The 15,250-nt window shown below is 38.1% G+C and overlaps 1 protein-coding gene across 1 annotated transcript in view; it reads right to left on the minus strand.

The window, feature by feature from the left end:
- The window catches only part of LOC123632647 (S-adenosyl-L-methionine-dependent tRNA 4-demethylwyosine synthase TYW1), a 193,025-nt gene that overhangs the window by 22,354 nt on the left and 155,421 nt on the right, over positions 1-15,250 (minus strand). The window contains exons 14-15 of the mRNA XM_045543184.1: positions 12,917-13,027; positions 3,910-4,077 (exon numbers count right to left, since the gene is read on the minus strand). Of these exons, the coding sequence (XP_045399140.1) occupies positions 3,910-4,077; positions 12,917-13,027 (279 nt within the window). The remainder of the gene's footprint in view (positions 1-3,909; positions 4,078-12,916; positions 13,028-15,250) is intronic.

Below are 15,250 nucleotides of genomic sequence, written 5' to 3' on the forward strand. Positions count from 1 at the left end.
AACATGGAGGGTTGGTTTACTGCACAGATAAAAAGAGTATTAACAGATCCAGATGCTCTCATTTCTTTTCACTGGATCTTGCATCAGCAAAATCTCTGTGCTAAAGCTACTATTTTAAGAGACATTTTACAACAAGTTAACAAGTATTGTTAACTATATTCATGCAAATACAACACAGTATCATCAGTTGGGTAACATGCTAAGTTGAACTAGGAGATATTCAGCGTGGATTTGCTGTATCATTCTAAAGTGCATTGGCTGTCGCAGGGACAGGTGTTAGCCAAACTTTTATCTCTGTGAGAACAGATAGTTAAATTTTGTAAAGAACAGAATCAGCAATGTGAATTATTGAAAGAAGATTTCTATAGGAATGCAGCATTTCTGTGTGATATCATGTCAAATCAAAATGACCTGAATATTTCTTTGCAAGGTAAAACTAAGTCTATATATGATATGTGGCAAAAAAAAATCCAAGCATTTTAAAAAAGCTATCTTTTTTCAAAACACTTATTCTTCAAAAGGAAATTTCAGATGAAGATTTTCCCCAGTTAGCAAAGGTCATTGATGAGCAGGATGATATATATGAATCATTTGAAGAATATACAGTTGTTATAGGCATATTAATTGGAGAATACAATGAAAGGTCACTGACTTTGAGGCTCATGACATCACACTCAAATTAGCATTTCAGCCTCACCTAGTTGATATCACCAAGGCACCTAAAGAACTGCAGATGGAACTGACTGAGCTCTCAGCAGATGACATTTTAAAGTCATTGTCTGATGCTAATATGGAAAGATGCAGTAGAACACCCACGCCTTCAGCAACATGCCCAAAAAATGCTTTCTTGCTTTTCACCACTTATTGCTGAGAATCTACATTCTCCTACCTAACCCAAATCAAGATGCACTTAAAGTCACAAATGACTGATACCCATCTAGAGGATCAACTGAAACTGTGGACCTCCATGCTACAACCAAATATTCAAATGCTTTCCAATAAAAACCAGATACAACAAAGTCATTAAAAGGTTAGTTAACTTTAAAATTAACAAACAGTTTTCACTTTTTGAAATTATTAAGTACATAGTAGGTAGATTTTTATAAAATAATGTACATTTTTAAGTATATCTAATTGAAGTTTCTTGAATGCCGCCTTATTTAATTATAGCTAAATTAATGCAGCCTTCCAACATGAAAATGTTCCCCACCCCTGGTCTTCACATTCTTAAAAGGTTGTAAAACAAACAAGTTAGAAAGTATCTGCCAAAGATGATATGTGGTTCATAAAGCCTCAAGTATTTACACAGCCTGTATAGAAAAAGTTTGCTGACCCCTGCAGAGCAGATCCTGAACTGGAGAGGGCAATGCTATGCGGGATGTTATAAGGTGAACTGACAAAATTTGCATGTGGATGACAGATTAAAATCATGTATCAATTTAAAGTTTTAAAGTTGATAACTGTATTATGATTGTAAAAGAATATTCCTAGTCTTAAAAAATTCACACTGAAACATTTATGGGTAAAGGACCATGAGGACCATGAGGAATGTAACATAATGGCTCAGAAAAGAAGGAGTGTGTATGTGTTGAGAGAGAGAGAGAGAGAGAGAGAGAGGGAGGAGAGGAAGAGACGGTGAAAGCAAGTGAGAAAAAAAAGAGAGCAAGCAAATGATACAGCAAGTGGGAGAAAATGGTATTAATAACAGGTGAATGTGTGAATCTGTACCAGTTTTATTATTGTACCTTTTGTAAATTTGAAATAATTTCCAAATTTAAAAGAAAAGGAAAGAAGGATGCAAGGAAAGGAATGTGGGCTTTGGAGTTCAATGCAAGGGCTTAAATCTCATCTCTACTGTTTACCGGCTGTTTCATCTTGGACAAGTAACTTAACCCCTTGATGTGTCAGTTTTCTCATCCATGAAGTGGAGATCTCAATAGTCCCTATGTTTTAGGGTTGTTGTGAGGATTAAAAAATACACTTCACATATCCATCTCATATTAGGCACTTACCAAATTAGCTGAAACAGCAATAACTGAATCTTACTATAAGCCAGATGCTCACAACAGTAGTATTATGCCCATTTTATTGTTAGCTAGTATTATGCCCATTTTCCAGATGAAAAGCTAGAAGGAGACTGGGGCCACGATTCAAACCCTAATCAACCTGACTCCACACATAACCTCTTAACCATTCATTACACTATAGAAAGTTCAACAACTTGCACAAAGTCCCCTCGTTAACAAGTGGTGGCATAAGATTTGTGCCAAGTTCTTTTTTCAATAAACCCTGTGTGCTTTGTCTTCTTCATGTCTGAAGCATTGTGTCCTTACTGCACAGCCTGGTGTCCAGAACTTGACAGGTGTCCAACAAATGCTTAGAAAACAGAATTGGCCTGACTTAGATAAAGTACAATCTAATTCCTCTATCCCCACCCATGTCTACATTGGGAAGAGAGAAGAAATTTTATAGACTGATGTAAAGTATTGATCTAAAATAAAATTTCTCTGTTTTAACTGTTCCTTTGAATATGGCTAGTGGTTTCAACCAAGATGCCCTGTAGTATAAGAAAGATCAGTGGACTAGGGGGTGGAAGGCTATGGTTCTAAGATTGGCTCAGCAATTTAAGCAAATCTCTTTATCCTTCAGATCTCATCAGTTTCTGTATGGAAAAAGTGAGAAGGTTAAATCATACATCTCTAAAATCTCAGAAGAGATCTTCTGATCCCAGGCCTTGCAGGATTTCTACAAAGAATTTTCCAAATACAATGTACAGAACACCACCAAAGATAACAAGGTACATGAGAAGACAAGGCAACATGAATGAGAACCTGAAGAAATGATAGACAACAGAAACAAATCCACAGCAACTTTACATACTGGAATTCCCAGATACAAACAATGAAACGACTCTATTTCCAATATTCAAGAAGATAAAAGCCAAGTTTGAAAACTGCAGTGGAGAACTGGAAATTACACAAAATGACACAGCATATTTGAAATAAACAAACCAACCAGAAATTATATATTTGAACACATAAAATGTAAAATTAAGAAATTGACGGTTGAATTTAATAGCACATCAGACACAGATGAAGCAAGAATTAGTGAACTGGAATATAAATCAAAAAAGAAACTGTCCAAAATGAAGTATGTAGAGACAAAAGAATAAAAAATACAAATGGAAAGGCAAGAGACAGAAAATACAGTGAGGTCTAACATATGTTTAATTGAGGTTCCAAAGGACAAGAGATAATGGGGAAGAAGAAATATTTTAAAAAAATAAAGACTGAGACATTTTCTGTAACTGAAAATTAATAAACTATTTTAGTGGCCCACCTCTGTCAAGAACTGGATTTTTCCTTTGTTAGGCATTATTTACTTAAGAAAGACACCACATTCGTGTACTTGTCCTGTCTAATAAAAGCGCTAAGGGGGAAAAAATGGAAATAGTGTCATAAACTAAAATCCCAAACAAAATTGTCCAGATGCCAAGATTCAAGGCAATCTAAAATTTGATAAATACCTCAATATTTCTTCTGACAGCTAGAAACTCTTTGAGGGTTGTTTACTACTTTAGTTTTTCCTCGTTGTTCCAGGAAAGGACTAGAGGTTATTACAAGGGTATTTGCTTTTGTTTGTTTTTAGCACAAACCTTCCAAAAATTACAAACCAGAAAGCACTTCAAGACATCTAGATGGAGGATAAAAAAGAAGCAATTTCACACACAAAAAAGAGTTTATGAGCCCAATAGACAGAATTTAGGTCTTTCTTAATGTGTGTTTTTATAAAGGTAGCAAACAAGCAGGTAATCACTGTAACAAAGTAAGGGGAAAATAAAGAGAAAAGAGAAGAAAGGAGCAGTGAGGATGAGGGGGACAGGAGAATGCAGATTTGAGTCATTCTTACCTTCTTGTGCGCTATCAGGAGGCAATTGGAATGTTCGTGTTCACACGCGATTTCGTAGTCGGGGATCAGCTCCGCCAACTCCCGAACAAACCGTACCACTTCCTCATGCCAGGGCACGTTGGCCATGGTGAGGCTGCTTGCTGAACTTTCCCCACAGTAGGTCACACCCTGTGGAAACATCACGACATCAGAGATGATTACAGACCTACTTGAAAGTCACAGAGTGAGACTTTCAGAGCCAGACAAGCTTCTTGAGGTCATCTAATCCAGTCCGATCCATATTTTAAAGTGAATAAAGTGATACAAAGATGATAAAATTTGCTTAGGAGATCATACAAATAGTGAGTGACAAAGACAGCAGGCTGATGTTCTTTCCGCTCTATGACAACAACGGGGCTTGAGTACCCGTGCTTTATGCTGTGTCACCATCTATGCATCTGGCCACAATGATGTATGCGAATCAACAGCTTATCTCTCCACACAGATTCTTGTGTACTATAACAGATTAATTCTGGAGGGCTTATAACCTCCTAGAAGAATAATGGGGACATAGTAGACACCCATAAAAAGTCACTGACCAATTAACTGACTCACTGTGAAAATAAGCTGAGCTTCCATTTTCTAGTATAATCGAGATTGAGATTGGCAAACTTTTTCTGTAAAGTGCCAGAAAGGGAGCCTTTTGAAATTATTCTTTAAGGAGATCACTTTATAATGCACTTTGACTATGAATGTATATTCATGCCTAAAGGGAAATATATCTGTGCCTGTACATACATACCTTTACACACACCTACACATACATATAGCTCACCAATATAGAAACTCCTTTTAAGTATAACTACAGTAAGATAAATTGGCTTTTAACTCTTTTGAACTCTACCTGACAGCCTAGGCACTGAAGACTCAAAAGTTTCCTAAATAAGTTCTTTATGTGGTAAATTACATAGTGATAAATGATTAATTTTCTAATAATATCTTAATGCTGTGGGTTCTTTAAATACCCCCAAATCAAACTTTCTTGACAACTGGTTTGAATATCCTACACATGTTTCTACTAAGTGGGGAAGAACTAAAATAAACATAAAACACACGCACCACGCACACACATTCTTTCACACACACACGCAGACGCGAGCACAGACCCAGACACACACCACACGCAGACTGGAGGAGGCAGAACGACACTGAATTACAAAAACAAAAACAACCCACAAATGGGCACTGCTGATGGCAGAGGCGGGACTCAGCCAAGGACTGACCTGAGCTCTGCAAAACGCTCTACTCCAGACGGCCGTTCAGAAAGATTAATGGTACGCTAAATGAGATGGCCTTTGTGGAATAAAACTGTAGGCTGCCCAGCGTAACTGTAATAGACAAGAGAATCTTCCCTTCTCTATTTGCTCAGTGATTCAGAGAATTCATTAAACTGAGTGGGAGCTTTAGGTGAGTAAAAAAACCAAATAATAATTTAGTTCAAAAAATCATTAGGAAGATATGGCTGAAAAATTATGCTAAACTTACCCAAATGCATAAAAAAACATGAAAATGATTTATTCATGGCTGAATTAGTCATAAAAACGTTCTTTAATTCACTTTAAATACTGTTTATAATGTGTGAATTATACAAACAACCACGTATGTAGTAGCTAGTTCAAAGGAATTTCTTTTTAATATTTTAAAAGTTAGTTTGCTGAAGCACAGGTTTTAGATAAGATCTTATATTTATGACAATAACTTTTGAAAATATTTTAATATTTTTTATTCAGCAATAATAAATCATGAAACATTACGGGGAGGTTTGGTTTGGGAATGGAATGAGAGAATGAATACGCAGTTCACTATTAGGTCTTCCCAATTCCTTACAATTATACAATGCTTTGGTTTACAAGACACTTTCACGTAAAAGTTCTCGTTTTAGCCAGATAAAACCCTCGTAGGGAAGCAGTGCTGGGTAACACCCTGAGTCAACCACAGAGCCAGGGCTGTCACTGTGACAGAAACGCTCTGGGCAGAAAGTGGTCTCGGTGAATCAGACTGCAGGTCACCTTCGGGAACCCGAGCCCTCACTGCCCGGGGCTCCCTGCTTCGACCACTTCATCCTACAGTCTAGTCCACTGCGGAGCTGCCCAGACTCTACTCCTGAGCACGGCCAACCCTCAGTTCTTCCCTCGTATCACAGCTGTCTGCCACCTTCTTACCTCTCCACGTCTACCCCCACCCCACTCTTCGCCAGCAGCAAGTTCCTTCCCTACAACTCAGGAAAACACATGGGTACGATGTGGCGATAGAAAAGCAAAGTCATTCACTCCAGAATCTGCAGGCTGAGTAGTGACAGGCAGACCCAAAGAAAGTTCCTGAAGAACAGGACTACTTATGCATCTTTGGGTTTGCAGTGAAAAGCATAATTCGTGCCATTACAGCCTGGTGGCTTCCTGATGCATCACACTACCTAGGAGATGGGGCCAGAAGGGCTTTTTCACCGGCTGCTTGGGATGTCTGCCTTGGGATTCATGGTCTGCGGGAAGAGCACTATTTCGGCAGTTTAACTATGTGATACTCCAATTAGACCAGTTTGATGAGAAAAGAAATGTTGACTTCCTGATTTTTTTCAGCAACATATCCAAAACATGTCACTTCTTCATCCTAAAAATGCTTCAACAGCTCCCCCGCCAAACAGCGAAAGCTCCGCAGCGTGGCACAGGCCTTCTTCCCCTGCCTCTGAAGCCTGTCCTAGTGATGGACCAGTAATGAGCCCTCGCTTTGCCCAAGCACAAGTGGCTCTAGAGCTGGACCACCCCAGTCAGCATCTAGTCCTCACCCGGCTAAAGCGCCCCCTCATTGCTTCACCCTCCAGTCAGGAACCCCCACCTCGTCAATGTGTCTGAACTCTGAGTCTTAGAGACACGGCTGCACCTTGTTCTCCGTGTTCCCAACCAATCTGTGCTGAATGAAGAAAGATCGAGTCATGCATTCTTCTATGACATTAAGCTCCAGAACTCCTTTCTGATCTAATATGAAATTTCAGTCATATTATTCAGGATTTTTCTACTCTTTAATAATTATGAAACGACTCATAAACATTGGTTAGGTACTTCCGTGTACATGAACTACTGGCAACATTCTTACCTTTGTGTGCAGAAAGGCAGTGAGGCTATGCTAAGACAATCGCTGTGCAAGGTGCCTTCTGCAGGGATGGAGCACGGCAGACAGTCGACAGTGCTCACAGTAAGTGGCTTTAAATCATTTGGTAACAAATTACTGAGCACTTGCCAGTCTCAAGGTGTAATGCGAGGCAGAGAATACAAAGGCAGTATTTCATTGACAAATGGATTGTGTTATAAAAGTTTTCAATAAAGCAGATGTTTGTAACATGAAATACATTTTCACAAACAAGCAAGCAAATAATGATAGTTAAGATTCTCAGAGTGGCAAATAAAAGCCTATTTAAGCCTAATGAAGATAAAATATATGCTAATTTACAGGGAATATAACAGAAAAATATCTTACAAGACTGGCAATGACAGAAAAGAAGAAATCAATATAATAAAAAAATAGCTTCCTTGATTTACTTTAAATAAATGTGCTTAATGGAAAATGATCTAAACATTTACTGAATCCAGGTGTACATTAGCTCACTGAATTCTCAAAACCGACCTATTAAATAGATATTATTCCAATTTTAATATTGAGGGAGTTTAGGCTCAAGGAGGATAAGTTACCAGTCCCAGGCAACACCTGCACATCTTAGGTAAGTATCAGAACTGTGCTCCTCCCCTGCCCCACAAGACTCCAGCGTGCGCAGACTGCGGAGACCCCAGGCCCCAGATGCACACCCGTCCAGGACAGGAGGTGCTGAGGGCACCGGCTGGCCATGACACCACTCCCACATTGACAGTCTCCCTTCTTGACCTGAGAGTGTTACTGCTACAACCTATACAGTCAAAGTGAGGGTGACTTTTTCCCCTTTGGCTCACAAACATCAAAAGAGAAGCTGTGAAGAGAGTAAACAGAAAAAGGAAGACAGAGTTTCCTAAGTCCGATTAGGTTAGTGCTAAAAAACAAAATGAGAAAAAGAAGTTGCATAGGGAACATGCATTCCTAAATTTACTCAAAGAGGATTGAGTAATTTGTAGACAGTTGAGTACAATATTCTAAACACACAAAACATATGTGTTTCTATTTTAAAGTCCTAGAAATTAACAATAAAAAGACAAGGAATTCAACTGAAATACAAAGGACATGAATAGCATTGTGTTTGCTTCTGCAGGGAGCTCCAGGCATGTCAATTTGCATTATCAATTTCACATCTCGGGGGCATTTATATGACCCTGAGGTACCAATAAATTTGAACTCCAAACCCCTTTGAGACTTAGGCCCTGGGGAGACTTTTCCTTTTCCCAAAAGCATAGGTAAGGAACCAGCCTTCCAAGTGTTACTGTGTCAGTGGGTAAATTTTTTCCTCATCCATCCTTTCGCTAAGGGGGAGGGGCTAGTCTTTTGTCCTTTAAACCCAAGTCCTGTCTACTGGAACCATGAAATGTCACTACGATGGTCTCTTTTCTTCTATCCACTAAGGGTCTCTCTTACAGACCTGACAGATCAGCTATGTTCTTAAAAGTTGCCCATCAATCCACGAATGGATTAGTAAACTGTGGTATATGTATACCATAGAATATTACTCAGCTATAAGAAATAATGGTGATACGACATCTCTTTAGTTCTGGAGAGAGCTGGAACCCATTATATTAAGTGAAGTATCCAAAGAATGGAAAAACAAGCATCACATGTACTCACCAGAAAATTGGTTTCCCTGATCATCACCTAAATGCACATCGAGAAAGGATACCAATTGGATATCAGACTGAGACCGGGGGGGGGGGGGGGGGGGGGGGGGATGCATGCTTACATGACGAGTGCGTTGCGCACCATCTGGGGAATGGTCATGCTGGAAGGTGCAGACTCGGGGGAGGTGGGGAGTGGGGGGAGGGGATGGAGGTATGACTGCATGGTGAGTGCCAGGCGCACTGTCTGGAGAATGGTCACGCTTGAGGCTCGGACTCAGGGGGATGGGCAGGATATGGACAATGTATATAACCTGAGCTTTTGTACCCCTATGATGAGCTGAAGAAAAAAAAAAAAAGTATTGTTTTCCATAACATACTCACTTCTAACTATTTATTTTTGGAGAAATTTGAGGTTATCTTAGTCTGCCATATTGCTAGTTCTTATCAAATGTTTTTTGGAAAGAGCTTATTATTATTTTCAAGACTCCTCTGTTTTAGAAAATTTTAACTGTAATTAATAAGACAACAACAAAAAGATGCCTTTTCAGACATTAAGTGGTTTAATCCTACTGAACAGGAAAGCATGCCTTCTCCATTTACTGATTTCATTTCAGCCTTTTGAATTACAAAAGTAATGCATACTTGTTATAATAATTCACACAATATAGAATTATGAAAGTAAAATTAATAAGCCTTTTCTTCCCTTTCTCCCAAAGAGAACATGGTTAACAATTTTATATATATCCTCCCATACTTTTGTGTAAATACATCTAAATATAAGCAGTTGAAAATGTAATCAAATAATAAATATTATTCTACCATTTGTTTTGCCTCTTAGTAGTATACTATATTCTATAAACATCCCTTTTGCTACTTCAACTTAAAAGGAAGACACTTCATTAACCTGCTGGACAAATGAGAGGTGAAGTTAATGAAGTGTGTGATCTAACCCTGCCGTGGACCAGGTACCCGACACTGCAGGCAGGATAGTTCTCCCGCAGGTCTTCTACAACAGACAAGACATGACTACGCTGTCCCCTGATGTAACACAAACTATCTGTTACATTATATTTTATCATTCAAAAATTATTTTTAATTTTAATTAGATTACACATTTATCTAAGAATTTTTAATTATACAATTTCTCAAAGTAGCTCATTGTACTTTTATAGATTTTGCCTATTCAACAAAACATTCATTTCCCAAATAACACATTCATATCAAATTTTTTATCTCTGGTGCTTTAATGAGGACTGGCACATGGAGAGAGCTCAAAAATATTGTGGAATGCAGGGATAAAACGGTAAGGTGGAAACTTTGTTGTTATAACATCTCAGCTATAGACAGAAGGCTTTATTTATTTCCTAGTGATGTTAATAGTTTGCCAAACTAAAAAAGATCCATCAAGAATTACACTGTTTACCAAGTACCCATCTTCCTTTAAAAATAATGCTGACTGATTTTTTTACAGCTTGTAAAGTACCTTGTTCTTTATGGAAAACATGACTGCAAGAAGGGAGGGAGGGAGGAAAGGAAGAAGGAAATGAAAACAGGTATGATTCAGCCAAGTTGCTTTATAATATCAGAGGTTTTACTGCAACATAATCTGAGGCAGCATTCTTTAATAGCTAAATCATAAATTAAAATGCCACTAATCTCTGATGTTGGCAAGGTTTTCTTAAGCTGTCACTTATGTTTTCAGATGTTGTTTGTATCTTTGCATCATTAGAGTTCTTGCCAAGAGTAGCCTTTTGGAATTAAGAGCAATTTCAAAAGAAAAGAGTGTCTTTGACCTGACCAGAGACAAGATGCTTCGCACTCAGACAGCAGCCTTTCATCTGTTCCCATCTCCCCACCCCTCCCGAGTACAGTAATACAGAAAGCTGAACTCATTATAAGGCAGCTGTGAAACTCTGAAATCTCTGACATGACATAGAGAGCATTCAGTTTCAAAAACATAAACTGAAAAGAGTAGAGTTGGCTCTCCAAGCCTGGGTACATTTTCCCGTTACTTTCTCTCATTTTGTGGACTCGTACTTGCCAAAAAAAGCCATTTGCCTCTTAACACGCCATAGCTTTAACTGTCTTATGCTGAGACTTCCAAAGTATTATTTCCAGCCCCGTCTTATCCCAGAAACTCCGGGCTTGTATAACCTGTGGCCTATTTGAATCTATCCTTGGATATTTAAAAGATACCTCCAATTTAATATGGCCAACAGGGAACTCATAAAATTTCACTCCAAACTTGCCCTCCGCCACCACTTGTTTTCTCAGTAAACTATTTTACCCTCCACACAACTGCTTCAGCCAAAACTGCCACACATTAATCTAGCAACAAACTTTATTGGTTCTACTTCCAAAACGTATCCCAAACACACTCACCACTCTCCAGCTATGTTACCACTGACCTTCCTCAAACCACTGTGTCACGTGCTTGGATTAAGCAATGATTTTGTAACTGGTCTACCTATTTCTGCTACTGCCCTCTATATCTATATCAAGTCACAACAGAGCAGCAGGGTGATCTTTTAAAAGCATAAATCATTTCACTTCCTCCCCAGCTTAAAACTAGGTGCACCTAGTATATAGAAAGCTTACCATTAAACTTAGTTTAAAATCCGATTCCCTTATCTTTGCTTGAAAGGCCTAATAAAACCTGCCCCCTGCCCACCTGTCTGATTCATCTTGCACCACCGCCAACCCCAGCCGCTGCACCAGGACCGTGCAGGAACTTTGTGCGCTCGCTGTGCCAGGCCCAGAATGCTGCTACGTTGCTTACTATTTAGGTATTAATTAAAAAATAAAAATCTATCTGCTCAGAACAGCCTTCCTAAAACAGTCAACCACAATATCTAGCAAAACAATCTATGCATTTACCCTTTGACCCAGCAATCTGCTTAAAGGAATCCGTCCCAAAGCAACATTGGCCGAAATGTGAAAAAGACAAGCGGACGTCACCTGCCTCCTGGTGGAGGTGAGCGACACCATCCACGAAACATTCTTGAATACAAACGAACACACCCACACACACACACTCCTGTATCCAATCAATCTTCTTCTTCTTTTTTTTTTGAGACAGAGTCTCACTCTGTTGCCCAGGCTAGAGTGCTGTGGTGTCAGCCTAGCTCACAGCAACCTCAAACTCCTGGGCTTAAGCAATCCTGCCTCAGCCTCCCGAGTAGCTGGGACTACAGGCATGCGCCACCATGCCCAGCTAATTTTTTTCTATATATATCTTTAGGTGTCCACATAATTTCGTTCTATTTTTAGTAGAGACGGGGGTCTCATTCTTGCTCAGGCTGGTCTCGAACTCCTGAGCTCAAACAATCCACCCGTCTCGGCCTCCCAGAGTGCTAGGATTACAGGTGTGAGCCACCGCGCCCGGCCCAATCTTCTTTTGATATAACTATGGGCATCAATCCACAGGAAATACAAAGGAAGAGGAACATCAATAAAATCTAGAAAGAAAATGATAAATTTTTCTATTTATATAAAAACAGCTAGAATAAATGAATCATTTTCTATAACAAAATAAATTACAAGGGGAAAACATGGAAGAGGAACTGATAGATTAAAAGAAATTTAAGAGAGACATACTTCAATTATAATGTATAGACCTTATTTGGATCCTGATTTTAAAATACTGTTTAAATAAAAAGAAATAATCAGTAAAATTTGAAGCCTCTATGTTCCAGTTAAAAATTTTAGGGGTGAGTCTGGTACTCTGAATACATGTTTAAAAAGAGTACTTACCATTTAGGGATACACGCCAAAATAGTTATGGGTGAAAGATATAATGTGGGGGGTTTGCTTGAAAATAATCTGGGTTAAGAGCAGAGAAAATGAGCAGGGTATGGTTGAAACAAGACTGGTCACGAGTTAGACCAGTCTCTCTGCTTCTGTCTGTGTTTGAAATTTCCCATAATAAATGTTTATTTAAAAGCCAACCAGTAACTCACTGCAACACTATTTCATTTCTCAGCACATTAATGTCACTACATAGTTTTTAAGTACTCATTCTGTGTTGATTGTCTACCACCCACCAAAATATTAGTGCTACAAGAGCAAGAGCTTTGTCTTCTTTACTGGTATTACCCCCATGCCTAGACAGTGTCTTGATGAATACTGCTAAATGAAAAAGTAAATACAACTCCTGGGACCTCCTTTAGAGTTTAAAAGATTTTGATTCTACTATGGCCAACAAAGCCAGCAGGGCTTACCTTCACTTCAATGAAGTCAGGATTTCCCAGGGACACGAGCTGAGCATAGGCCTGGAGCTCATCTACATTCCATGCTTTCACGAGCGTCAGTCTGTACACAGTGCGTTGTTGCTAAAACAAACAGAAAGCCAACTTTGTTGTTATCTTGGTGGAAGCCATATTAACCTAGGAGATTGTCAAATTTTTTCACCCCAGAGAGAAAGAATCCCAATCCGGTGATACCCAGCATAAACTTTTGTAAATTAAAGCTACGTTCTAGAGAAAGATGAAAAAAATCTAAACAATGTAGTAAGATTCTCATGTGCCTTATGAGGGCACATGAGATAGTTTGACAGATTTCTTTTCTCTCCCTCACAGTGTCTAAAGATTTCTTGACACAGACACATTGAATTAGATAAGTAAGGAATGGTAAAATTGATCCAATAGTTTAAGGCTATGGAAAATTAATTCAAATAACCTTTAAGCTTTCAAGTAATAATCACTCAAATTGTTAATGGCAAGAATTGTTAATTACCCTTGTCCTCTTTTCAGCGTTCTCATTATTTAATGATCTCTTGGCATTTCTTGTTGGCAGAAAAGGCGCAAGTATGGACTGTCAATGTTGGTATATAACCAGAAAAGCTACTGGCTTTCTCAAAAGCAATTAAGCAGTAAGGCATGAAAGCCTTTAAAAAGCTTATACGCTTTGACTTTGTAGTTCCATTCTAGGACCCAATATAAGTGATTAAAAATTCAAAGACATTAAAAAATCTCAGAGCAACATTAGTAATGATACCTTAAAATCTGAAGTAACGCCTTCCTGTTAAGTAGGGGCAGGACCTGTGACCTGCCTTTAAGCAACAGAATATGGCAAAGGTGACGGGCTGTATGTGGTTACGTACACAAGATTACATGCATCTGTAGCAAGTGCCAGGTAATAATACCTATGCTTCTAAACCTCAAGCCAGATTTTAAGTAGCAAAGATCAAAATATTCGAGAGAAAAAAAGTGAGAGATGTACAAAATGATACCAATCTCTTTTTGCTATGTGTGAAAACTTCCATCATTAATAAAAAAGAAGAAACACTTGAGATCTTTAATGAAGAAAACTAAGAGATCTTTAACGAAGAGTATTAGGCTGCCATACCAGAAATTGGTATTTTCCAAGCATATTTACTCATATGTACTCAAAAGTTCCTTTTAAAAAGCAGTACATAATGCAAAACAGAAATCTTCCAGATTCCCTTGACATAGTTAGAATTCTTCCAATGCCAAAACCTAACAAAAATAGTAGAAAACTGCAGATCAATCTCACTTGTACATACATATGCAAAAATCTTAAGGAAATTTTAGCAAATAAAATTTAGCACTAAAGTTCAGCAATTAAAAATTTTAGGAATTCAAAGATGATCCAATATTACTATATAGTAATAGAATTCATCATACTAATAATTTAACACAGAAAAATCATGCAATCACATTCACAGATACCCAAAAGCATTTGATATAGTTTAAAAGCCATCCCTGATTTTAAAACAAAATAAGCAAATCAAAAACCATTTGGTAAATTCAAAAATTAAAAAACGCATCTTTAATGTAAACAAACAAAAACAAAACCCACTCTCCAATCAAGAGTAAATATCATTCTTAGTTGAAAATAGAGGCCTTCCCATTTAGTCACCCTAACAGAAGAATGTCCACTCTTCTTTTTAAAGCAACTTCCTGCAAATTATAATCAAAGCAATAAGGCCAGGACAAGAACTAGTGGAGAATATACAAAAACTAATTAATTGTAAAGAACATAACTGGCTTCTTGGAAACCTAAGAGAATCGGCTAAAAAATTCAATTAGGGAAAAGTGGTCAGTTACCAAATAAAAATATAAAAATCAACAGTTTTCTTAGCATAGAGTAGTGAGTAAATGTGGACTCTGGGGCCAGACTGAATCCCACACCATGTAGTAGGAATCTTTACCTCTCTGTTTTCAGTTCCTACTTGTGTAAAATGGGGGTTGTGCATAGGATGAAAAGTGTTAATCCACGTAGCACTTAGAACTAAGCCTGGCAGTAGCATGTCATACCACATGTCAGCTATTATATGCCAGCAATGACCAATGACAAAATTCAAGGCAAAGAGTATTCTACTTATAATGATAAAATATAACTATAAAATACCTAGTATATAACTCATGAAATAACATGCAGGACAGTTGAATAAAATAAACTTTTATAAGAGACCTAAATAAAAACTCATCTATATGGAGAGCCATAATGGATTTATAAAAGCAACATAATTGCAATGGGAGTTTATAATTCCTCTGAACAAATAAATTGGCAATGGTACCAATAATAAAAAC

The sequence above is a fragment of the Lemur catta genome, chromosome 2 (genome assembly GCF_020740605.2).
Source record: "Lemur catta isolate mLemCat1 chromosome 2, mLemCat1.pri, whole genome shotgun sequence".
Lineage (NCBI taxonomy): Eukaryota > Metazoa > Chordata > Mammalia > Primates > Lemuridae > Lemur > Lemur catta.